This window comes from Macaca mulatta, chromosome 12, assembly GCF_049350105.2.
Source record: "Macaca mulatta isolate MMU2019108-1 chromosome 12, T2T-MMU8v2.0, whole genome shotgun sequence".
NCBI lineage: Eukaryota > Metazoa > Chordata > Mammalia > Primates > Cercopithecidae > Macaca > Macaca mulatta.
This window is the reverse complement of record NC_133417.1, coordinates 95484556-95511197: the sequence shown is the minus strand read 5'-3', so window position 1 is coordinate 95511197 and position 26642 is coordinate 95484556. Positions and strand designations below refer to the sequence as shown.

At 38.5% G+C, this 26642-nt stretch overlaps 2 protein-coding genes across 3 annotated transcripts in view; one reads left to right on the top strand and one right to left on the bottom strand.

The window, feature by feature from the left end:
- Nucleotides 1-26642, top strand: part of NEMP2 (nuclear envelope integral membrane protein 2) — a 73923-nt gene that overhangs the window by 28872 nt on the left and 18409 nt on the right. The gene's annotated exons all lie outside the window — the stretch shown is intronic.
- Nucleotides 3341-26642, bottom strand: part of MFSD6 (major facilitator superfamily domain containing 6) — an 87503-nt gene continuing 64201 nt past the window's right edge. The window contains exons 4-7 of one of the 2 annotated variants that reach the window (XM_015110501.3): nucleotides 16964-17125; nucleotides 15912-16010; nucleotides 8299-8579; nucleotides 3341-5636 (exon numbers count right to left, since the gene is read on the bottom strand). In XM_015110501.3, the coding sequence (XP_014965987.3) occupies nucleotides 5433-5636; nucleotides 8299-8579; nucleotides 15912-16010; nucleotides 16964-17125 (746 nt within the window). In that variant the 3' untranslated portion in view covers nucleotides 3341-5432. 2 annotated transcript variants of the gene reach the window in all.

The window sequence follows — 26642 nt, the reverse complement described above, 5'->3', positions numbered from 1 at the left end:
AGTAACTGTATTTTTTTGTTATGATCCCTGAACGTGAACCTTAATAAGTCACCAGAGATTTGAAATGAATACTATATTTATCCACGATAAATCTTGGAAGATGCAGTTAGTGGGCAGCTTCTCTTTATTATTTAAATAATTTGAGGGATAAGTTTTTTTTTAGATTTGGTCCTTTTTCCAAAAAAGACCGATTGAAAAGAAAAGGAGAAGAATACCAACATTGATTAGAGATCCATCAGGCACTACATGAGGTGCCTTCGATACCTCTTAATTTGCACCTCATGGTCACTCTGTGACATGTTTTGGTATTTTCATTTTACAGATGAGGAAAGACCCAGAGAAGATAGGAGAAAGTTGCTGAAGGACACATATAGCTAAAGTGGTAGAATCAGAATTCGAGCCCCCATATGTCTGCTTCCAGGGCTCATATTCTACTTCCTTTATTACCATGTTTTTAAGAAAGTTAAGGAAATGACCCCATGGATAATGCATTCAAGAGGTGACTACATCTGCTGATGTTATACACATACCAGTCATTTGTGCCCCGCAGCAATGGACACTGTAGTCTGTGGCTCTTGTCAGTGCTTCTCAGATTATCTGGGGTGATGGACCAGTTTCCCTCTAGTTCATCACAAGTAATACTTTTGTAAGATACACTAAATTATTAGAAAAATGAAATAATCTTTAAAAGAAAAGACATACAGAATATAAGCATGATGATCATGTCATGACAATGTCAACTTGCCATACATATTTTGAAACGTCTAATTTCTATGTTGTCACATACCAGCAGTAGTTTGACAGCACCAGTTCTTAAGCACAGAGTAGCACTGGTCTACATGTTATTTTTCTAAGATGCCACTGATCTTTTCAAGAAACAAAAAAAATCCTGACCTTTTTCAAATATAAGTGTACAATTTAGAAGAATGGCATTCTGCGCTGACAATTGGAGACAGTATGGTATATAATTTGTTAAATGATTATAAAATTGTTTACTTTTGTTGACACCTCTAAGAAGAAAAAGAAAAAATGAAAATTATGGAATTTATAACCTCTCTCAGCAGACTTTTGCACTTTATGGAATTGTCATCATCATCATTTTTTTCCATCTTCCTCCACTTATGTTTTGTCTAATTTTATCTCTTAACTAACTCATATCCCCAACCACTTAATGTTTACAATGCATGTTGGAATTGAATGCCTTACTGTACAGCTTACTAGACATAGGTAAATATGTATAGTATGGCACTGTACATTGGGAGAATGGAATATGATTACAGATTTAAATGGCAATAAAAGAATAGAACTAGACCCTGGTTGGGGAAATGAGACAGCACTCCTCCTGCCCCGAGTGCTTTGCTACACAACAATGGCAGTATTTATGGAGCACACACTGTGTCTCAGATAACTCATTTTAAACATCAACCTGTAACATACCTACTGTAATCACTTCCGTTCTACAGAGGTGGGTCCTGAGGCCCAGTGATGTTATATGTGTGTGTAAGTTCTCACTGGCAGAGCTGGGACTCAAATGCAAACAGTGTGACTCCAGAGTGCGCACTCCTAACCCCAACGTTGTAAGGTCCTTGGGTTGCCATCTGAAAACTGGGACTTTCCTGGAGCCACAGTGGGGGACAAGTGGTCCTATATTAGCTGCCTGAAACAGATGGCAGCTGGTTGAGAGTTAGGTACCCAGCTGGACTGGCACTTAGCTGGACTGGCTCACTTTCCCCCCATGCTAGACATCAGCAAGTTTCCAGTTACTGCCTTATAAAAAGCCACAGTTTGTCCTGGCATACTGTAAACTACTTTCTGAGATCTGACAAACCACTCCCCCTTTCACCTAGGCACCAGCCTCTCTCCCAGCTGCTCCATGGCTTGGAATCCTTAAGCCAGATATTCTCAAGGCTTTGCTAAACAAGCCCAGGAGTGGTTTGGGGCTTCAAAAGTAGCCTTTGTCTTGTCTCCATGCTCCAAAGGGCTGAAGAACTTCCAAATGGAAAATCACCTCTTTCTTCCGTACAGTCACTGTCAAAGCATACCCTCATTTTCACAGAATTAACATAATCTTAAGCTCTAACCTCTCACACTGAAGCTGAGGAAACAGGCCCAGAGATCTCCCAAAGGTGATCTCTTCCTTTATACCCATGCTGTCCAATATGGTAGTCTTGAGCCACGTGTGGCTATTTAAAATTAGAAACCTAATTCCCCAGAAAATTAGCCACGTCAGTTGTTTAATAGCCACGTATGGCTTATGGTTACCATACTGGACAGTGTAAATCGAGAACTTCCCATCTTCCCAGTAAGTCCTACTGGACAGTGCTATTCTACGATGCCATCGCCTTGGTTACAGAGCTGTGGGTGTGTCTGCTTTCCCTTCCTGATTCCCATGGCCCTGGTCAGAGTCCCTACCAACCTCTGGGCTTCCTGTGCAGAGTTATCAGTCCAGCCAACTCACTGGCAGAGTGTAAAGGGTCTGGTGTACCTACATTTCACAAAGCATCAGGAATTTGAAGGATTTCTAGAAATCTAGGAATATCTAGAAATCCTAAATGGAAATACAACCACACATATACACATATCAGGCATGTATGGTAATGGTTCAGGCTGGGCTGCTTTATGGCTTCCTCTGCCACAACAGATGCAGGGAATGGCCTCCCTGCCTCCTGGGGTGGGGCAAGGTGCTTAGCGGACTAGGGCTTTGACATTAGGAAGATTTGAGTTTGAATCTTGGCTTTGTGACCTTGATCTCATAACTTAAACTGTTAGCTTCAGAATTCTCTTGTTTAAAATGGGGATAGTGATAGGAACACCTCCAGTTTTTGTTAAGGGCAAAATGATAATCTCAGCACACTACAAGCACCCAATATCCACGGATGTGGTTCCCTTTTCCTAGATTCCCTGCTTAACTCCAAATTAGTGGAGAGCAATATTGCCTAAGTAATGGTCTCAGTACCTCAGCAGTACTGGAAGGAATTGCCAATTAGAGGGAAGCTATTAGCCAACTATCCACTTCATGTGACCCATGGCAAGATTAATAAGCCAGTAAAGCAGCGTTGCTCTTCCTGTGAATTCCTTAACGCTTTTCATGAGGTTTACTGCCTGCTGGACAATGTATGTATTATAATCTATTCCTAAGACTTGAGGACTAGTTTAATAATTAGCAATTAACCGCTTTGGATCCACACAAGCTCAGAACTTGGGTAATTTACTGTTTCTACAACCATAGGAGAAAGAGTAGGAAGTAAGTCATTAAGGCAGTGATTACCAGCCTGGGCTCTGTGACACCGCTGCGTGTGCTGAGGGATCTCAAGAGGGGTTACAAAATCTCAAATCAAAATTTAATTTGAATTCACTTTAATATTTTTTAAGGTAGCATATGGCACTTTGGGGACAGGAAGAAAAAGTCACAAAGTCCACAAACCCATGAAGGTGTCAGCTCACAAGGCTGGGAATGACTGCATTATAGATTCTGCTGTCACAGTAAATGTTCCATAACAAAGGCATGTTGAATTTGGTCTCATTGATTACAGAGTAAAGGACTTCTGTTTGGTCACATCTTTATCATTTAAGAAACATTTAAAAATGGTATTTATTTATATTTCAACATGTCAACTGTGCATTTCCAAAACAGCAGGCTTTTCAAAGGAATAAATCAGAACTGTAAACACAAGATACAGTATAAGTTTTTGACTTCCTACAGTCAGTTTCACAAATCCACATACTGTACATTCATAGGTGAGGTTCAGCCTGTCACCCATTTCTTTATTTCTATAATTACACAAGCATAATAAATACATCTGATTTTAAAGGTCACTTAAAATGAGTCATAATTTACAGTACAGTACGTTTCAGTTCAAGTGCAAAAAATAACTATTTGCTGAATTCTATTTCAGTTATTTTATTTTTAAGCTGTGTGGTGAAGCTAGACATCCAAGTGTAGAATTTCTTATCCCAAATGCAGTACTGGGCAGAACTATGGTGTCATGGAGAAGCCCTCACTTTACAATTGATCCTGTCTAATCAGGGTAAGGTGAGTTGCTCATTTCTAACTGTTCTTTTCTTTCCTCTCTCGCCTGTGGCTCATCCACAGCTATTATAAATTATATAATTCACCTTTAGTCAGCTAAAGCAGTGTTCCCTTTTCCACACTCCCCCCAGATTTCCTGTTAACCTCTGCTTTGATTTTGAGCGGCAAGCTTTACATGTGATCCACGCAGCCATTGTTCTGGCTGCAGCTGTAACGTTTGCAGTTGCATACGTTACATTGTCCAGTGTCTGACTGTGTCTTCATGAGAAGGAATATACTGAGATCTTCTTTCTTTAGTCATTGGAAAGTACAGTTGCTACTTATTGCCATCCTTCCCATTCACGGTTTCCTATTTACCACCTTTTCCTCACCAAAAACAAAACAAAACTGACCCAATATGTAATTTCTAAAAATTGTATCCCTTCCCCAGGCACTTAAATCTTATACTGTGATTTGTAAATAGTACTGCTTATTTAATGGAACTCTTAGGAATTCAGTGATTTGTGTGTGTGTTTCATTCCCTCAGCTAATTAGAGCCTGAATCACTATAAGATAGTAAATAGCAAGACAGGCTATTTACATTATCAATATATGTAGTAAACTCTTGTCTATCAAGCCACAGGATACTGAGTTGGTTGGTTGATTTGAAATAATCCCCCGTTTGTTTTTTTTTCTCAAAGCCCATTTAAAACAAAAGGCATTTTTAAGCTCAGCTTAGCTTGCAGTAGTCAATAATAGCTTCTGTTGCTCAAAGAATTATTTCCATTATATACCATACACATATAAAAATATATTTGCTAAAGATATGTAAAGTTTCTGATGAAACTTTTAACTTCATTTTTTAACTTTAACTTTTAACTTTATTTTTAACAAAAGCACATGTGCTACTAACTTTTATCTGGTTACTTTTTAAATATATCTTGTAATTTTTTAAATGGTTCTCTTCAAGAAAAAAGAAAGTATAGATGAATTCTATCTCTTCCCAGTTTGTATTAAGAACCAAATAATAAGAATAAATAATCAGAAGAGGGAAATTATATCCACATTCACCTCAAAACACTTTCACTCCCTCCACTTACTTAGTGTAACTGCTGGTTTCAACTCTTACTGCACTGGCAGAGAAATTCTATCATCCTTAACCTAACCAAGCAAAGAACTGAAAGTCCTCATTGAACTCCATTTCCCTTTTGTAATTCCAAGGGGATTATGAAAGTTTACCTTTTCCTGCCAATATGTACTGTAGCTCCTGTGTGTGTGTTTCCATGTTAATGAGTTTAGATATTTAGAAGCATATGCAGTGCTGTGCTCCTCCAGGGAAGGCGTATCCTGGCCGGGGGGCCTCGCCCTGTGTCCTGGCTGAGGAGCCTGATTCCATGCAGGATGTGAGATGAGCAGGATGCCGTCAGTGTCCTCCTGCGGCCAGCTGAGCCTGCTGCTCTTCACTCTGCTCTGTGCGCGGGTCCACACTGGGGTGAGCAGGGCTGGTCTGTGTCTGAGATGCTGCTGCGTCAGGGGATGGCAGGTTTCTACAGGGGTCAGAGTGAGTCTCACATGGGACAGGCTGGGCTCTACCAGCAGGAGAATTTTTCCTGTTCTCATTGGTCCCCTGGAGGTAGAAAACAGGAGATGCCCCATGATCAGTGACAGCAAATCAATCGAACTTTTTATATATGCTTTTAAGTAAGATAGGAAACATGGGGAGATCATCTGGAAGTGCCCATTTCAGGGACCAAGTAATAGAGGAATAAGGATAGAATGTCTTACCTTTCATCTCCTTTCCTATGTGCAACTGCCAGAGCCGCATGAAAAACACAAACACTATAAGCAGACGTGTCTTGTGGAAAAAGGAACATTACTACCAAAATGTCTGTTAGTACTTGGTAAACAGTTTACATCAGCAAATATTTGCTGAGCCCCCCAGCCATGTGGCAAGTCGCTGGGCAAGCACTATGGAATAACTGAAACTCAGGCCGCTTGCTAAGACCACAGAATCCAAGAGCCAGAACACACTTTGTCTAACAGGAAGTACGTAAGGGGTTCTCATCCTCATCCTTGGAGGCAGAGCTGGGAGAGAATGTCCTGTAATTAAGAGTCCTGATGTATATTTGGTATTTCAAAATGTGCACCAAAAGTTAGATACTAAGACAGAACATCCACATAAAAAAGTGAATGTAAACAAGCACTTGTGTAACCAATTGTAAATAACCATGAGTATAACATCACTACCAGCAATTTCCATAAATGCCATATTGATTGTACAAATAAGAAAAAAATTTAGGCCGGGCACGGCGGCTCAAGCCTGTAATCCCAGCACTTTGGGAGGCCGAGACGGGCAGGATCACGAGGTCAGGAGATCGAGACCATCCTGGCTAACATGGTGAAACCCCGTCTCTACTAAAAAATACAAAAAACTAGCCGGGCGAAGTGGCGGGTGCCTGTAGTCCCAGCTACTCGGGAGGCTGAGGCAGGAGAATGGCGTGAACCTGAGAGGAGGAGCTTGCAGTGAGCTGAGATCCGGCCACTGCACTCCAGCCTGGGTGACAGAGCAAGACTCCGTCTCCAAAAAAAAAAAAAAAAAAGAAAAAATTTAAATAGATTCTCCCGCAAATTAGTACCTATCACTTTTTAGCTAAACACCCAACAGAAATGTTCCTTTCTGTGGTTCTACAATGTAAGAAAAAGAAACTTAGTATAATGACTTCTAGGAATAACTACAGCATACCTGCCAGTTTTTATTAATCCTAACATACCAGAAAATTTTTATTTATTTATTTATTTATTATTTTGAGAAGGAGTCTCGCTCTGTCGCCTAGGCTGAAGTGCAGTGGCGTGATCTTGGCTCACTGGAACCTCCGCCTCCCGGGTTCAAGCAATTCTCTGCCTCAGCCTTCCGGAGTAGTTGCGATTACAGGCACCCGCCACCATGCCCAGCTAATTCTTGTATTTTTAGTAGAGACAGGGTTTCACCATCTTGGCCAGGCTTGTCTCGATCTCCTGACCTTGTGATCCACCCACCTTGGCCTCCCAAAGTGCTGGGATTACAGGCGTGAGCCACCACGCCCAGCTCAGAAAAAAAATTGATTAATCCTAACATACCAGAAAAAAAAGCCACATTAAAAATTTAATGTGGCTTCTGTGAAAATGAGGATGAGTACACAAAGTAATGAAAATATTGCTACTCAAGCAGCAGATATTAAAATCATCCTTTCTCCTGTTTCATCTTCTTGCTTTAAGGTATTAAAATCCTGTATATGCTTCTCCCACCACAAATATCTGGTTCTTGACTGAGAAGAAGAATGATATGAGTTTATTATCTTGATAAATTAACAAATAGGATCATGCGTGGACTGGCAATGCATATGGCTATCAGTAAAGAACCAGATTTGGTTAAAATTTCACAAAGATTTTATGTTAGCTTACAAAGTTAAGATTAATTAGTTCAACAAATTTTCTGAAAGGGTAATTACTCAAATTACCCTTATTTTAAAATCTCTCCCCTTTATTTTTTTATGTGTCCTCTGAAGCTACTCCAGACAGAGTTGACATGACTTATCAAGTAAAAAGGAGTGATTATTATAAAATGGAGGAACTGGGTCTATTTCTTTGGCTAAATGATTTATAGAAGTTACACTCATTTTCCAAAGTCGGGATACACCTGTACAGTTATCCACACTTCTATCAACATGATTTAACTACTCAGGAAAGATCACTCCCCTGGGGACAAGAAAAATCACACTTTTAGACTTATTTTTCAGGTGAGGCCACCTGCACAACCATAATTCCACTGAGTTAGGTGTCCTATCATACCCATACAGTGGCTCAATTAATTCAATAAATATTTATTGTGGTCCTATAATAATAATATATAATGCCCCCCACTAGAATTTTGGAATTACAGAGATTAATAAATACGGTTCCTGAAGGCATGAACCATGTATTCCCCTTTCAACTGGCAACCGTCAATACTGAAATGTAAAACAAATATACAATGAAAGAATGGATTTATTTATTTCTTTCAAGAAGTGAAAGAATCATATCCTCTGAAGTTTTCCTGAACTCCATAAGGCAGAATATTCTCTCTATGGGACCTTGTATACACCCTCTTTAACTCAGTGTTCACAGAGTACTGAAATTGTTTGCATGTTTATTTCCCCCACCAGACTTTCAATAAATCTTGTTGAATGAAAAGTGAGTAATTAAAACAACCGAGCCCAGTTAAGGTATCTTGAGTGACAGGTAATACTGCTAGCCCAGCAAAGGAACTGTACCTGTAAAGGCTGTATCTCAGAAGCACGGTTGTCTCTTGTGAGTTGCATCATCTCTTTAATTTGGTAGAGTGCATAGACAAAGGTCACCCAGGGAGAAGAGCTGACTCCCCAGGCTGGTTTATTCACATCTTCCTGTTCTTCCTGGTGCTTAGTTTTCTTGGGTGGAAGTCTGGGCTCAATGCGTGGCATGACATCTTCTGTCTGTTGCTGTACCAAGTCGATGGTTGCTATAGGAACAGGACTGGAGGGAACAGGAATTCTTTCTGCCAACATTGTCTTGTCTGGAGAGAAAATAATGTTTAAACTATTTTTCAGCATTTTGTACATGTTTGAACAAAGGTAAAAATAAATAAACCAAGAATCCCATATGCTCATTCCAGAGTGCTTGGTAATATTAATAAATTGCTGGTTACCAATGACTTCATTACTTGGTGCAAGTACTGAATCAATGAACGTGATGTTTATCTTTGGGTCTCTTTATAGGGCTTAATAGACATTAACATATATACTTAAGAAATCTATTTTTCATTTAACTTAGAACATCAGTGGGGCATAGGTTATAATGAGTGTTGCCTTAGGCCCATTTACAGGATTATGATTAAAAGACAGGCATCAAAACAGGAAAAGCCACACGATAGTTATTTTTTTAAAAAAATTTTATTCCCATAGGTTTTTTGGGGAACAGGTAGTAGTTGGTTACATAAGCTCTCTAATGGTGATTTGTGAGAGTTTGGTGCAGCCATCACCCGAGCAGTATACAATGAACCCAATTAGTAGTCTTGTATCCCTCACCCCCTTCCCACCCTTTCCCCTGTGTCCCCAAAGTCCATCATATCATTCTCATGCCTTTGCATCCTCACAGCTTAGCTCCCACTTATAAGTGAGAATATACGATGTTTGGTTTTCTATTCCTGAGTTACTTGACTTATAATATGGTCTCCAATCCCATCCAGGTTGCTGTGAATGCCATTAGTTCATTCCTTTTTATGGCTGAGTAGTATTCCATTGTGTATGTATGTATGTGTGTGTGTGTGTGTGTGTATATATATGTTCGTGTATATATATGTATGTACATATATACATACATACATTATGTATGTACAGTTTCTTTACCCATTCATTGATTGCTGGGCATTTGGGTTGGTTCTGCATTTTTGCAATTGTGAATTGTGCTGCTATAAACATGCATGTGCAAGTATCTTTTTCATATAATGACTTCTTTTCCTCTGGGTAAATACCCAGTAGTGGGATTGCTGGATTAAATGGTAGTTCTACTTTTAGTTCTTAAGGAATCTCCATACTGTTTTCCATAGTGTTTGTACAGTTTACATTCCTGCCAGCAGTGTAGAAGTGTTTCCTTTTCACCACATCCACACCAACATCGATTATTTTTTGATCATTTGATAATGGCCATTCTTGTGGGAGTAAGGTGGTATCACATTGTGGTTTTGATTTGCATTTCCCTAATCACTACTGATGTTGACCATTTTTTCTTGTTTGTTGGCCATTTGTGTATCTTCGCTTGAGAAATGTTTATGCATGCCCTTAGTCCACTTTTTGATTTTTTTTTTCTTGCTAATTTGTTTGAGTTCCTTGTAGATTCTGGATATTAGTCCTTTGTTGGATGCATAGACTGAAGATTTGCTCCCACTCTGTAGGTTGTCTATTTACTCTGCTGACTGTTCCTTTTGCTGTGCAAAAGCTCTTTAGTTTAATTAAGTCCTATCTGTTTTTGTTGCATTTGCTTTTGGGTTCTTGGTCATGAAATCTCTGCCTAAGCCAATGTCTAGAAGGGTTTTTCTGATGTTATCTTCTAGAATTTTTAGTTTCAGGTCTTACATTTAAGTCCTTGATCCATCTTGAGTTGATTTTTTTATAAGGTGCGAGATGAGAATCCAGTTTCATTCTCCTACATGTTGCTTGCCAATTATCCCAGCACCATTTGTTGAATAGTGTGTCCTTTCCCCACTTTATGTTTTTGTTTGCTTTGTCAAATATCAATTGGCTGTAAGTATTTGGCTTTATTTCTGGGTTCTCTATTCTGTTTCATTGGTCCATGGGCCTATTTTTATACCAGTACCATGCTGTTTTGGTGACTATGGCCTTATAGTATAGTTTGAAATCAGGTAGCGTGATGTCTCCCAATTTGTTCTTTTTGCTTAGTCTCACTTTGGCTATGCAGGCTATTTTTTGGCTCCATATGAATTTTAGGATTTTTTTTTTCTAGTTCTGGGAAGAATGATGGTATTTTGATGGGAATTGCATTGAATTTGTAGATTGCTTTTGGCAGTATGGTTATTTTCACAATATTGATTCTACCCATCCATAAACATGGGATGTATTTCCATTTGTTTATGTCATGTATGATTTCTTTCAGCAGTGTTTTGTAGTTTTCCTTGTAGAGGTCTTTCATCTCCTTGGTTAGGTATATTCCTAAATATTTTTTGCATCTATTATAAAAGGAGTTGGGTTCTTGATTTGATTCTTATCTTGGTCACTGTTGGTATATAGCAGAGCTACTGATTTGTGTACATTAATTTTGTATCCTGAAATATTGCTGAATTCATTTATCAGTTCTAAGGCCTTTTAGGAGGACTTCAGGGTTTTCTAGGTATACAGTCTTATCATCAGCAAACAGCGACAGTTTGACTCCTCTTTACTGATTTGGATGCCCTTTATTTCCTTCTCTTGTCTGATTGCTCTGGCTAGGACTATGTACTATGTTGAATAGAAGTGGTGGGAGTGGGCATCCTTGTCTTGTTCCAATTTTCAGAAGGAATGCTTCCAACTTTTCCCTGTTCAGTATTATGTTGGCTGTGGGTTTATCACAAATGGCTTTTATTTCATTGTGGTATGTTTCTTGTATGTTGATTTTGCTGAGGGTTTTAATCATAAAGGAATGCTGGATTTCATCAAATGCTTTTTCTGCATCTACTGAGATGATCATGTGATTTTTGTTTTTAATTCTGTTTATGTGGTGAAAGACATTTATTGACTTGCATATGTTAAACCATTCCTGCATCCCTGGTATGAAACCCACTTGATCATGGTGGATTATCTTTTTGACATGCTGTTGGATTCGATTAACTAGTATTTTGTTAAGGATTTTTGCATCGATGTTCATCAGGGATATTGGTCTGTAGTTTTCTTTTTTTGTTATGTCCTTTCCTGGTTTCGGTATTAGGGTGATACTGGCTTCATGGAAGGTTTTAGGGAGGATTCCCTCTTTCTCTATCTTGTGGAATAGTGTCAATAGAATTGGTACCAGTTCTTCTTTGAATGCCTGATAGAATTCAGCTGTGAATCCATCTGGTCCTGGACTTTTTGTTGGCAATTTTTTAATTACTGTTTTAGTTCTCACTACTTAGTTGTCTGTTCAGGGTTTCTAATTCTTCCTGATTTAAGCTAGGAGGGTTGTATCTTTCAAGGAACTTATCTCCTCTGTGTTTTCCAGTTTATGCATGTAAAGGTGTTAATAGTAGCCTTGAAGGATCTTTTGTATTTCTGTGGTATCAGTTGTAATATTTCCTGTTTTGTTTCTAATTGAGCTTATTTGGATTTTCTCTTTTCTTTTCTTGGTTAATCTTAATGATATATCAATTCTATCTTTTCAACCAGCTTTTTCTTTCATTTATTTTTTGTATTTTTTTCTTGCAATTTCGTTTAGTTCTTGTCTCATCTTGGTTATTTCCTTTCTTCTGCTGGGTTTGGTTTGTTCTTGTTTCTCTAGTTCCTTGAAGTGTGACCTTAGATTATCTACTTGTGTTCTTTCATACTTTTTGATGTAGGCATTTAAGGCTATGACCTTTCCCCTTATCATTGTCTTTGCTGTATCCCAGAGGTTTTGATAGGTTGTGTCACTATTATTGTTCAGTTCAAAAAATTTTATTTTTTATTTTTATTTTATTTTATTTCATTTTATTTTTCAGATGGAGTCTTGCTCTGTTGCCCAGGCTGGAGTGCAGTGGTGTGATCTCGGCTCACTGCAAGCTCTGCCTCCCAGGTTCATGCCATTCTCCTGCCTCAGCCTCCCGAGTACCTGGGATTACAGGCACCCGCCACCACGCCTGACTAATTTTTTGTATTTTTAGTAGACAGTTTCACTGTGTTAGCCAGGATGATCTCAATCTCCTGACCTCGTGATCCACCTGACTCGGCCTCCCAAAGTACTGGGATTATAGGCGTGAGCCACTGCGCCCAGCCAGTTCAAAGAATTTTAAATTTCCATCTTGATTTTGTTGTTGACCCAATGATCATTCAGGAGGTTATTTAATTTCCATGTATTTGCATGGCTTTGAAGGTTCCTTTTGGAGTTGGTTTCTAGTTTTATTCCACTGTGGTCTGAGATAATACTTTATATAATTTCAATTTTCTTAAATTTATTGAGACTTGTTTTGTGGCCTATCATACATCTTGGAGAAAGTTCCATGCACTGATGAATAGAATGTATATTCTGCAGTTGTTGGTTAGAATGTTCTGTAAATATCTGTTAAGTTCATTTGTTCTAGGATATAGTTTAAATCCATTGTTTCTTTGTTGACTTTGTCTTGATGACCTGTCTAGTGCTGTCAGTGGAGTACTGACATCTCCCACTATTATTGTGTTGCTGTATATCTCATTACTTAGATCTAGTAGTAATTGTTTTATAAATTTGGGAGCTCCAGTGTTAGGTGTATATATAGTGAGGATTGTGAAATTTTCCCGTTGGGCAAGGCCTTTTATCATTATATAATGTCACCCTTTGTCTTTTTTAACTGCTGTTGCTTTAATGTTTGCTTTGTCTGATATAAGAATCGCTACTCCTGCTTGCTTTTGGTGTCCATTTGCATGGAATGTCTTTTTCCACCCCTTTACCTTAAATTTATGAGTCCTTATGTGTTAGGCAAGTCTCTTGAAGGCAGCAGATACTTGGTTGGTGAATTCTTATCCATTCTGCAATTCTGTATCTTTTAAGTGGAGCATTTAAGCCATTTACATTCAACGTTAGTATTGAAATGTGAGGTACTGTTCCAATCGTTGTGTTATTAGTTGACTGTATGCCTTTCTTTTTTTTTTAATTGTATTTTGTTTTATAGGTCCTGTGAGATTTATGCTTTAAAGAGGTTCTGTTTGGATGTGTTTCCAGGATTTGTTTCAAGATTTAGAGCTCCTTTTAGCTCCTGTAGTGCTGGCTTGGTGGTGGCAAATACTTGTAGTTCTGGTTTGGTAGTTCTTAGAGTGCTGGCTTGATAGTGGCAAATTATCTCAGCATTTGTTCGTCTGAAAAAGACTGTATCTTTCCTTTATTTATGAAGCTTAGTTTCACTGGATACAAAATTTTTGACTGGTAATTGTTTTGTTTAAAGAGGCTGAACATAGGGCCCCAATCCCTTCTAGCTTATAGGGTTTCTGCTGAGAAATCTGCTGTTAATCCGATAGGTTTTCCTTTATAGGTTATTTGTGCTTTTGCCTCACAGCTCTTAAGATTCTTTCCTTCCTCTTGACTTTAGATAAACTAATGACAATGTGCCTAGGTGATGATCTCTTTGTGCTGAATTTCCAAGGTGTTCTTTGGGATTCTTGTATTTGGATGTCTAGGTTTCTAGCAAGTTTTCCTTGATTATTCCCCCAAATGGGTTTTCCAAACTTTCAGATTTCTCTTCCTCTTCAGTAACTCCAATTATTCTTGGGTTTGTTTATTTAAAAAATTTTTCTTTGTCTTTGTTGGATTGAGTGAATTCAAAAACCTTGTCTTTGAGCTCTGAAGTTCTTTATTCTGCTTCTTCAATTCTATTGCTGAGACTTTCCAGAACATTTTGCATTTCTCTAAGTCTGTCCTTTATTTCTTGAAGTTGTAATTGTTTTTTATTTATGCTATCTCACTGAAGATTTCTCCCCTCATTTCTTGTATCATTTTTTTCAATTTCCTTAAATTGGACTTCACCTTTCTCTGATGCCTCCTTGATTAGCTTAATAATGGATCTTCTGAATTCTTTTTCAGGGAAATCAGGGATTTCTTCTTGGTTTGGATCTATTGCTGGTGAGCTAGTGTGATTTTGGTGAGACTAAGAACCTTGTTTTGTCATTATTACCAGAATTGTTTTTCTGGTTCCTTCCCGTAGGCTATGGCAGAGGGAAGAGCTGGCACTGAAGGCTGCTGTTCAGATTCTTTTTTCCCACAGGGTGTTCCTTTGATGTAGTACTCTCCCCATTTTCTGAGGGATGTAGCTTCCTGACAGTCAGGCTGTAGTGACTGTCATTTCTCTTCTGGATCTAGCCACCCAACAGGGCTACCAGGCTCCGGGCTGGTACTGGGGCTGTCTGCATAGAGTCCTGTGATGTGAACCATCTTCATTCAGGTCCCTCAACTGGATACCAACCCAATATTTGGCCTGTCTCCCAGGTCCTGCAGGAACAATCTGCTTCCTCCAGAGGGTCTGTGTATTCTCTCAGCTTTCCTGGTATATTCCTGCAGTAGTTCTGGAGCAAAAGCATGATGCAAGTCCCCACATGTTACTCTGTCCATCTGAGTGGGAGCTGCAACCTAGTCCTGCCTCCTATCCGCCATTTTCCTGATAACACTCTCTCCAGAACACAATTGTTTTAAAAACTAACCCAGTACCATATTCTCACTAATCAAAGATGAGTTAAAATTTGATTGCTTATTTTTATGTTTCTTACATTGAATGTTTAATGATTTTAATTTTTTTGTGATTAATAGCGAAGATATTCAAGTCCATAAATTTTTCTCAAAATACAACTTTAACTACATCTTATAACTTTGGGAGAGCCATGATAGCTATTTTTATTGGTCTTTTACAGGAGGCATGGACTGAGGCTGTGTAACAGAGAGAATCCACTTAGGATTATAAAAGAACAAAAGAAAGAAAAAAAAGTATTGGTCTTTCTAAGTAACTCATTGAGATTAAAATCTGTCTCTGAAGCTTCTGTAACAAGCAAGTTTTTCTCTTCACAGAAGCATTTCAGGGCCTGAGGCTAATGCTCCCAAAGGATAGGACACCCAAAGAAGATGAGCCCTGTTCTGGGGCGAAAAAGCTAAGCAAGAATATTTTCATCCTCCTGGTTGACCTTTTTCATAAAAAGTTCAGTCAGCTCATTCTCATCTACACATTAATATTTGATATAACCTCCTTTTTGTAGAACAATCTTAATAAAGGCCATCCCTGGTTCAGAGAAACATTCAGATTTCAGGTCTTGACTTTTTTTTTTTTTTTTTTAAACAAATGAAGGTAAGGCATAGAGAATATTACCATTCACTCCCTATCCCTAGTAGCAAAATGACCGTATAGCCTTATATGTATTTGACTTACATTTGAAATACCTTTAGAATACCAGAGAAACTGAAAACTAATACTTCCCTAGGACCTTGCACTATAAAAGAAAACAAACAAAAAACAAGAAAACCCCAAGCTACTTAAAACAATACTTTTTCTATGTAGTAGGTGGATCTCTTTAACAAAGGTCCACATGAATTCATCGATACGCCACTCAGAAAATCGAGCCAAGTAGGCCTGTTGTACATTCTGTACCACTTCTAGGCTTCTCTGGGGGCATGTGTTGATTTCCCATGGCCTGAACTGTTAGGAATATTAAGAAAGAATGGAAATAATTACCTTCTTCCTCATCTGGCACTGCCAGCCACTGGATCAGGGCAAAGAGCAGTAGGATCACCAAGCAGGCCATGCCGATTCCTCGGAAGGTTGCAGCAGCCCCTATAAAAACAAACAGCACTCTCTATAGAGTAATTCCAAGAAATGCAGATAGCGCTCATCTAAAACTGTCAATTTTCTAAAGATCAAAGCAAAGGAAGCACAGCTTGGGACAAACCAGAGAAAAGGGTTTGGCTATTAGCTCCACATAATGGAAAAACACAGGGCTGGGTACATGTCAAGAGACCCAGGGCTGATACTGGATCTGCCATCGATCGATTATAAAACTGCATTTATATAGGATTATTTCTCAGTGCCTTTCACCATGACTCATACAATTCAATGGTGCTCTCCTCTTCATATGAAAAGACCATTTACCCAATTATTAACTAACAGCGCTATTAATCTGTAGTTGGAACAGCAGTGCTCAAATAATGCTATAAATGCACACATTTCCTGGGGCCCACCTTATATATTAATAGATGACTGAGCAGTTAAGATTCCTGGAGCAGAATAATCTCATTCCTATTTCAGCTCCTATGTTTCTAATAAGAAAGATATGACAAGACAGACAGATTTTATTATCATAAATGTAGTAGCATTACCAAAGCCAGCATATGGTTAGATTCTTCTGGTTCACAATCCCCTAATGGAGTAACAATGATGACTTTTATTTCCTTTAGGATTATTATCAGCAGGTTTAAGGTACCTTATTTTAGACTAAAAGCACTCATGCTAATTCATTTGTTTGGCTCCTTTGAGGGATCTCTGTAGCATCTCATTAAGCTGATTGTCAGAGGAGTGTGCACAGTTACAGGCTGGCTCAAATCAGCTTAACAACGTAAGCATGCTGCTTTACAATTATGACTACCTTGAAATCTAGAAAGAGATTATGAATACTGGAATTTAGCTTTGCACAATCTTCAGTAATAATTGGATTGTTTATTGAGGTATTGCTGGAAAAAAATTATGTTTTAATTATAGAAAGGAAAAAAACAGGAGAAAGCCATTCTTACCAAAATAATTGACTAACACGCCTCCAATCATGGCACCACAGCCTCTTCCCAAACCCAGGTGAAGGCCCTGCAGGATGCCCTGAGCAGATGTCCTCAGCTCAGGGGGAACAGCTGCACTGAGGTAAGAAATGCATGCTGCCCAGATGGCTGCGTGTGTCACTCCTGGAGAGGAAGAAGAGCAGGACGGATTGGTTGGTTAGCATTTCTTAGGCTACTCTGTTTTGAAATGTGAATTATTTAACTAGGCACCTATTTTTAAGATTTGTCATGGCAAAATATACATTAAAAATTTACCATTTTTACATTTTTAAATGTACGGTTCAGTGGCACTGAGTATACTCACAAGTACAGCTGTCACCATCATCCATCTCCAGAACTTTTTCACTACCACAAACAAAAATTCTGTGCCCATTAAACCATAACTTACACTCGCCCCCTGTCCCATCCCCTGACAACCACCATTCTACTTTCTGTCTCATGAATGTGACTCCCATTCATTTTGTTCATCTTTTCATCTATGGATAGACATTTGGATTGTTTCCTTCTGCTACTGTGAATAATGCTGCTATCAACCTGGTATGCAAGTATCTGAGTCCTTGATTTAAATTCTTTTGAGTGGCTGGGTGCAGTGGCTCACACCTTTAATCCCAGCACTTTGGGAGGCTGAGGTGGGCGGATCAGGAGATCGAGACCATCCTGGCCAACATGGTGAAACCCCGTCTCTACCTGTAGTCCCAGCTAGTCAGGAGGCTGAGGCAGTGGAATTGCTTGAACCCAGGAGGCAGAGGTTGCAGTGAGTCAAGATCATGCCACTGCCCTCCAGCCTGGCAACAGAGCAAGATTCTGTTTCAAAAAAATTCTTTTGAGTATGTAACTAGAAATGCAATTGTTAGGTGATATGGTCACTATATGTTTAACACTTTGAGGAACTACCTTTTCTCCACAGTAGCTGTACCATTTTTAATTCCCACCTGAAATGTATGAGAGATCCAATTTCTCCACCTCCTTGCCAGAACACACACACACACATATATATATATATTTTAAATAGCAATCATAATGAATGTGAAGCAATTTCTCAGTTGTCAATTTGCTTTCCCCTAATAGCTAGTGATTTCGAGCACCTTTTAGGTGTTTATCGGCTATCTGTATCTTCTTTGAAGAAATGTTTATTCAAGTCCTTTGTCTACTTTTTAGTTGGGTTGGTTTTTGTTACTGAGTTGTAGGAGCTCTTCATATATTCTGGGCATTCATCCCATCTAGGGCACCTACTTTGACATTAGGATTATTTCTACTTTTCTCCATTATAATTAGCATCATGATTAACATTGCTTTTTATATACTTTGGATTATTTACATTGGCTATAATTCCAAACAAGTGGGGTTAATGATTCAAAGGATATAACAATTTTTATATTTTGTTTTGTTTTGTTTGAGACGGAGTATTGCTCTGTCACCAGGCTGGAGTGCAGTGGTGCAATCTCAGCTCACTGCAACCTCTGCTTCCTGGTTTCAAGTGATCCTCCTGCCTCAGCCTCCCAAGTAGCTGGGACTATAAGTGCCCACCATCACGCCCAGCTAATTTTTGTATTTTTAGTAGAGACAGGGTTTCACCACATTGGCCAGTTTGGTCTCGATCTCTTGACCTCATGATCTGCCTGCCTCAGCCTCTCAAAGTGCTGGGATTAGTGAGCCACTGCACCCAGCCATGCTTTTTAGTATATAGTTCAATTAAAAAAAAAAAAAAGAGTGCAGAAACAATTTACCATGTCCCATTACCAGTTTTATATCTTCACCATTTACTGGAATGACAGGAAGATGGAGATAACAGGTGGAGAAATGGTCATTGTTATGCAGTAACTGCATTGTATGAATTAAAATCTTCATTAAGACACTGCTTTAAATGTAAAAACCAGATATTGTCACAACAGGTTTTATAGCTAGATGGGATTAAGAAATCATCTGGTTCCATCTAGATTATTCCCTGAGAAATCGTCTCATTTGGAGATAATATCATAAGAGACTCTTAACTCATATTTTGGAAAATTAAACTAAAAGATCAAAATTCTTTTAAAATTTGATCTGACAGTAGTCTGCCTCTGACCAGAATGGAATAACAGGGACTAAATTTATTCTCCTTCCTCAAGTAACTAAAAAACTGGACAAAATATATGAGGCAGTGGTTCCCAAGGGACATCAGCAACAAGGACAGTGATCCCTGAGAGATGGGAAGCAAATGAAAAGCTTTAGTTTACTGACTGATGAGAGTCTGAAATCTGCAGGGCAAAAAAGAGAACTGCCAAGTTGAAGACTATAGCCAAGAGTCTAGGGAGCCAAGGTGGCTAGAGTTCCAGGGCAGAATGCCAGAGAGGAGACAGCATCATAGGGAGAAAACTCCAGAGATCTACAGAGGGCTCCCCTAATGTATTCAGCAGAGTACCGATCAGCAAAATATGTGCAGACGCTAGCCAGAGTGAGGGAAAGAACTACCCAAAACCATTTCAGAGAACAATACCCAGAACCCACACAAGGCGGGGAACTCTTCTTCCCACCAGCCAAACTGGAACAACTCATGATTCCTAGGACTGGTAGAGTAGTCTGAACAAAGTCTTTTGTTAGTATTATGAAATAATTAGCCCTAGACTAAACACTGCTCTTGTCTCATCTACGTAATCTTAAAAGCAAGACCCAAAAGGATCACACTATTTCCAAGTAACTTAGCTGTGTCCCAGAACAAAGCTCGAGAACATTTATAGGAAGACAGAAATAGCCAACACCCAACCAGGTACCATTCACAATGTCCAGCATACAATAAAAAAATTATCAGGGATGATACTACTTAAGTCGGTCCATAATGGAATAAACACTGTTTTTACTGGGCACATTAGATTGTATGCCTCACAGTTGACTGAGAAACATTAAAATAACTTTCTTAGGTTTTATATATGTTTCAGTCATCATTTTAACCAGGTTTTTTTTTTTTTTTTTAACTACTAAGATGGACTAGATGATTAGCAGTAGCATACACAATTAATTTCCTAAAAAGTCAAATAATGTGTTTGCTTTATCTGGCAAAAAAATTGCAATACCCTAGATAATGCCAGCTTTCTCAAAATTGAATAATGCCTGGATAGTCTTAATTATGAGTATTTACACCATAGTACACAATGGGAATAATTTTAAGTATTGTCATTTCTATTATTAAAGATGATTCTAAGTCCATTTCTTTTCAGATATGCAGATTTTTTTTCATTAACCACACTAGAGGAAAAACTCAAAAATATTCCAAGAAATAAAATTAATTTATTCAAAATTAATTAGATTCAATAGCAAAATCCAACATAGATTTGGAAATCACTTCTTAAAGATGAATTACTGAAGACCTGAAACCACATCAAATGGTAGCAGGTTAACTTCAATGCTGATGCCAAACCTATTGTTATGTGTATGTCTAAGCAATCAATTGCAGGATTTACAAGCAACCAAAACATTAAAATATATTTGGTATAATTCTAGATTAAAAAAAAAAACAATTCTAGCAGTTATTCTTTTAAGTGTGAAGGCTTGGGCACACACAAACTCTTCCAACAATAGGGTTTGTCTCTTTTTTCCCCTCTCTCAGAAATTCTAATCATTTTCTAAAACTTTGAGTGTTCTAAGATAATTAAATCATTTTCCAGTGGGATGACTTAAGTCAGGATGCTTTTAAACTATTCTTAGAATTTACTGACTAGTATTAAGTGGTAGTTGTAAAAGATTTTCTACAGTTAGACTTCTAGTTTCTATATTGCTTTTGAGACTGATTAATTGGGAATTACATTCTTTAAATTAACTCAGGACATTAACTGAAGGAAAAAATAGTAAAGCACAAAAACAAAATTTCTGATACTAAAAGCAGAAGAATGAAAGCCACTCTGCTTGTATGCTCTGACATTTTCCAGGGAGGATATAGGATTAAAACTGATTTCCCTAAAATAACTTACTTTAAGATATCGTATAAGTGGAAGAACCAATTAAATTCATTTCATTTCTTAGATAGGAAACCAGCAAAACTTAGCAATCCATAAGAAGGGACTGAATTAGAACATCATCTGTGTATACAAAAGACAGTTGTGGAGTTGCAGTTCTTGTTCATAAACTGGAACATGCAACTTCCTACTAATCTTAATAATCTGAAACTCTTGCCAATGTTTTTACGACAGTTGTATTCTGATTCTCTAGTTTTAAAATAACAACAAAAAAAAGCAACTTAGAAACTTGAAAACCCTCCACAATTTCCCATATTTGTAAGACAAGATTTAGGAAGTCTTAGGAATTGTGCTACCAAAAACAACATTCCTATAAAGTAGAGCGGATGAAAGATATTATAAACTAGGAAAATAAAAATGCTTCTACTTTCTTAGTTATTAGAGAACTGTGAAAAAGCAGTAAATGATTATTCTTTAGGTGATGAAATAAGCACATTTACTCAGTGGCATGGGTAAATGTGTTTACACTAGAGTTACAAATTTTTAAACCTTTTTAAGTATGAGATAACTGAGGTGGTAGATCAAACAGTCAAAATAAAAGCTATTTTGACTGACAACAGTAACAAGGGCACAGGAGCTGACTCTCCCTGCAATATGTGTTAACCCTTCCATGGCTACTTGTCATAAAACCAGTGAGCCTTCAGTGGCAATCCAATACCAACTCACATAACAGGTGCTTAAATATATTGATTGAGAATGAATGACTCTCAGAGACCAAGTAGTCCACACAAACTTAGTTTTTCAGTCCTTTCTTACCTTTACTGGGATCCCCCAGGATTGGCTTTGAGGCACAATGAAAATCAAGAGATATATCCACACTACCTACTTACTGCCAAGACTTTTCTTTGAGATGCATTACATTTGAATAACCTAGAATCATTAAAAATAATTAGGAGTTACATTCATTGTTTTCATTAATTTTTTTTTTTTTTTGAGACGGAGTTTCACTCTTGTTGCCCAGGCTGTAGTGCAATGGCATGATCTCGGCTCACTGCATCCTCTGCCTCCCGTGTTCAAGCGATTCTCCTGCCTCAGCCTCCCGAGTAGCTGGGACTACAGGTGTGTGCCGCCACGCCCAGCTAATTTTTGTACCCTTAGTAGAGACAGGGTTTCACCATGTTGGCCAGGATGGTCTTGATCTCTTGACCTCGTGAACTGCCTGCCTCAGCCTCCCAAAGTGCTGGGATTACAGGTGTGAGCCACTGTGCCCGGCTCTGTTTTCGTTAATATTATCACGTCAGCTTACTCTACAAGGAATTGTGCTGTTTTACACAGATATTGAATCTATTCCTCCAATGGGTACAGTACTATTTTTTCTTCATTTTCCATAAAGGAAACCAAGACACAGAGATATTAGATGCCTTGTCCAGAGTCACACAGACAACAGAGTTGTTGAATAGGATTTGAACCCAAGGTGTCTAAGTTCAGAGCCTGGGTGCTTAAATATTATACTATATGTTCTCAGAACAATTATTAGAAGTATTCTATAGTAAATGTAACTGAATACTTTGAGAGATTTTGTTGTTAATATCAAACATGGCCCACAAGCTACCAGTTTAAAAGATGATATTCTTAATAACTCTTCTTTACCCTTTCTGAAGAGCTGACATATCATTTATTGTTTTTTAAATGTCCCAAATAACTCTTTACCTTATAACACTCAACACTGGTATCTGATTCTACAACACGCGTTTCAAAATTGTTCAGTCTTGGCCCACAAGAATGCTCTACTGAAATAAATGGCATGTATGAGCAGGAAAAAAGTCCTTTCTTCTTAAGGAGACAGCTGCTCTTTGTAAAATGTTGCTTGGCTTGGGGAAATCACATTATAGTGGCTGGGAGGAGTGAGAATTGACACAGTACTAGGGAACTAGGATTTTTTTTTTTCTTGCTTCTGCCACTGACTTAAGCTTACTGAACAAAACATAACTATCCCTTTAGCACTGGCACACAGAAATCAGTTGTAACAAACCTTTTCCACGAATAGACCAAAGTATGCATTGCAATTGGTTCTGGGATTTAAAAAAAAGCTTCTGAAAGATCAACTTGGTGAAAATCAGTAAGAGACTATTCTTCCTAAGGAAAGGCCTCCATTGGGCAGGCAATAAAAGAAAAAGTCTATATTGGAAATCTTAGTGGTTTCACACATTAAATGTTTTTCTTTTCTTGCTCACACAAAGTTCAATGAACAGGAGACAGGAGTAGTAGCAGCTCTGCTCCATAGTCACTCAGGGATCCAGGTTGCAGAGAATCTGCCATCTGCAATGCCTGCTTACCCTAGGTATCAATATCCAGCCGACAGAGGAGGGAGTGACACACTTCTAAACCTGACCCATACAATTTCCCATGTGCTATCCTTTCCTCCTATCATTTCTGCTTTTATTCTGCTGGCCAGAATTAACCACATGGTCATACCTAACTGCAAGGGAGGCTGGGAAATAGAGTCTAGCTGCATGTCCACAAAGAAAAGGAAACAGAGATGGTGAATAGCAAGCCAGTCTCTCTGTCAGAGTTAGGGCTACTATCAGCAATGGACCTTCCACAAATGGCAGAGGATCCTACAAAGAGCAATGGACTTAGCAAATGGCAGAGGATCCTACAAAGAGCAATGGACTTAGCAGCAGCAGCAGCAGCAGCAGCATGGATCTTCTGTGTGCTGCACGAAAGAGACTTTATATAAGACATGCAACAATTTGTGTTAAAAGCCAACATTCCCACACCTATCGATGTACAGGACTGTAAGAATCCCCTTTATGCATTCAACAGTATTTACTGAGCATCTGTATTATGTGCCAGATACCCTGCTAGGCTTTGAATATTTGACAATATGCAAAATAATGTCCCTAGCCACCAAGGAGCTTATAGTCTGGCAGGTGAAAGGGGGCAGGATTTATCTAAAGGGGAAGCAGACTAAGCTCCTTGAGAACAGACATATCCAGCACCCAGCAGAGGGCTGACATGTAACAGCAGCTGAACAAAAGGACATTGAACTGAAACAGGGTAGGCAGTGGTCTGCATGCTGGGATATGACAAAGAAAGCATTTATGGATAAAAGGTACCCTGGGTAGGGTTGGAGAAAACTTCCAAATCCCATATATAAGTAAAAGTGGACAGAGGAAATAAGACAGATCTCTTCTATAAGCTCTAGCTTGCAAACTTAAAAAAATACATGAGTTACTTAAAAAAAAAAGTCTATAACTGATGCAACAATGTTCTGGGGGCCCTTGTGAATTTTACGTGCTGGCATTATGCCTTTGGCATACCTTTAAGCAGGTTTTAGGAGGCTACCACCCAAAACCGAGGGAGTTTAATGTTAGGACTTGGCAACATTATACTACACGCCCAGTGTTTTCCCACCTGAAGCCACACATGAGAACTGCTTTTCTATCAGCCAATAAAAATTTCACTTACCTTCCCCAAAGATAACTTTATTAACAGTGTGCACTGACTAGTCATGTTTCCCTTACGCTTTGGTCATTAGGCTTCAGCTTAATTCATGGTTAGGATTTAATGCATAATTGCAGTTTAACTCCTTAGAATATAATCTTCTAAATGATATTTTCTCTGATCCTGATCTATATTTATAATTTATTTTACTTTTTTGTTATTGAGTGCTTTCTAACATTTATCAGAAGCTAACTGTGGGTCAGGTACTGTGCTAAATACTTTGCATGGATAAGCGTATTTAATACTCATGTCAACCTCTCCTGTAACTCAAGAGTCTGTGGCTCAGAGAGATTAAGCATTTTGCCCAAAGACACAGAGCCTATAGGTAGGGGAGCTAGAATTCAAATCCAGATAGTCTAATTCAAGCCTTAGCACTTTATGGTTTCCGGATTATTGCATATTTTGATAATCTGCCTCAGCTAACCTATAGAGTGAGATGAGGGTATAAGTACTAATTAAAATACATGGATGTTTTTACAGATGTGTTATGGATGGCAAGATGTCATCCTAGGAAGAGCTATCATACTGAAGGTTCAGCTTTAAATTTAATTTTCAAATTTTCTTCAGATATTTATAAGTTTTTGAGACAGAATTTCTTATATAATTCAAAAGATTTAAAAATTATAAACTACTAACTGTAGTACATGACACAGGGGGCTGAAAAATGAATTAAACAACAAGCATTAATAGTGTGTCTTCCTATACGTACATCTCTTTGGAGAACTGAAAAAGTATAAGCATGGTCTTTATGTTCAAGGGTTTAAACTAAGTTAGAAAATAAAACTGGTATTTCTTCCCCATGCTCTTGCAGAACATAAAAGGAGGAAAATGTGCTTTGTTTGTTGTTGTTTTGAGACAGGGTCTCACTGTGTTGCCCAGGGTGGAATGCAGTGCTGCAATCACAGGTCACTGCAGCTTCAACCTTTTGGGCTCAGGCAATCCTTCCACCTGAGCCTCCCCAGTAGCCGGAACCACAGGTGCACACCACCATGCCCAGCTAATTTTTAAATATTTTGTAGAGACAGGGTTTCAGCCCATGCTGAAAGCATGGTTCTTATTTGGCTGAATAAGCATGCTAAATAAGACAAACAGAATAATGCTTTATAAATGTCAGCTCAAGTCCCCCTGATGACATTAAAAAACCATCTTTCATCAAAATCTTAACCCGGCTCCCACTGATAGAGCATCCTACAGAGAGAGAGCTGACCCAGACCTCGTTTTCACTCCTTAGTGCTGGAGTCATTAATTCAAGTCACTCAAAAGGACCTCTTCAGTTATAGCAGCCCCTAGGAGAGCTTTACTCTCCTCAAATACATTTTAATAGCAAGGGTAATTCTGATTCTTGCTCAGAACTAACACTAACACTCATCTCTGAGTTTTGCAAGGATTTGCAACCAATACCCATACAGGAAGGAAAATAACAAGTTTGGGCTTTATTTTAATCAAATATTTATATTCTTGATCAAAATCATGAATGTTTAATTGTTCTTTGTACAAAATAAAAGGAGAAAATTCCTATGGGTTTTTAAAATGAGATCTTGAGAAATAAATATAAACTATTCACCACCACCATCATCCAGCAATGCTTTTAAGCACTTAGACTCACTGTCTCTTTTTTAAATACACTGCAGATTTCTTATAGGGAGGAAATATGGTTTCTGCTTCTTTATATGGTATTACCGGTTGCCTACTGAATAACATGTTTGCTGCAAATGGTAGCTGAATTGCTAAAAAGATATGGCTGCAAGAGAATATTTACTGAACATGAGAAAGATCATGGGAAAGAAATAACCTCACAATTCCAAACAGCATCCTGCTGGATACTGTCCTTACCTTGATCCCCAAATAAAGGCCTGAATAGCCTCCTTCCTATAGGCCTGGGGAAGAGGAAATTTGTTTCTTCACAAACCCATCTGCTAATTATTACCAACATGGACTGAGAGGACAATCAAGAAACTCCAAGACTGAAGATAACAAGGAATCCTCCACCAGCAGTTACATGCAACCCCAAAGAGGAAGGGCTGGGTAGTGGGGGCTATAGAATGAGGCACATCTTTTGTCTCCTCCCTTTCAGCTACCCACTAGATAGTACTAATTCTCATGGTGTTTTGGGGATAAAGCAAGGGTGGTAGGATAAAGAGACAGACTTTGCTTATTATTATTATTATTATTTAAGGAAGACCCTCTTGTATGGTTCTGGCTGG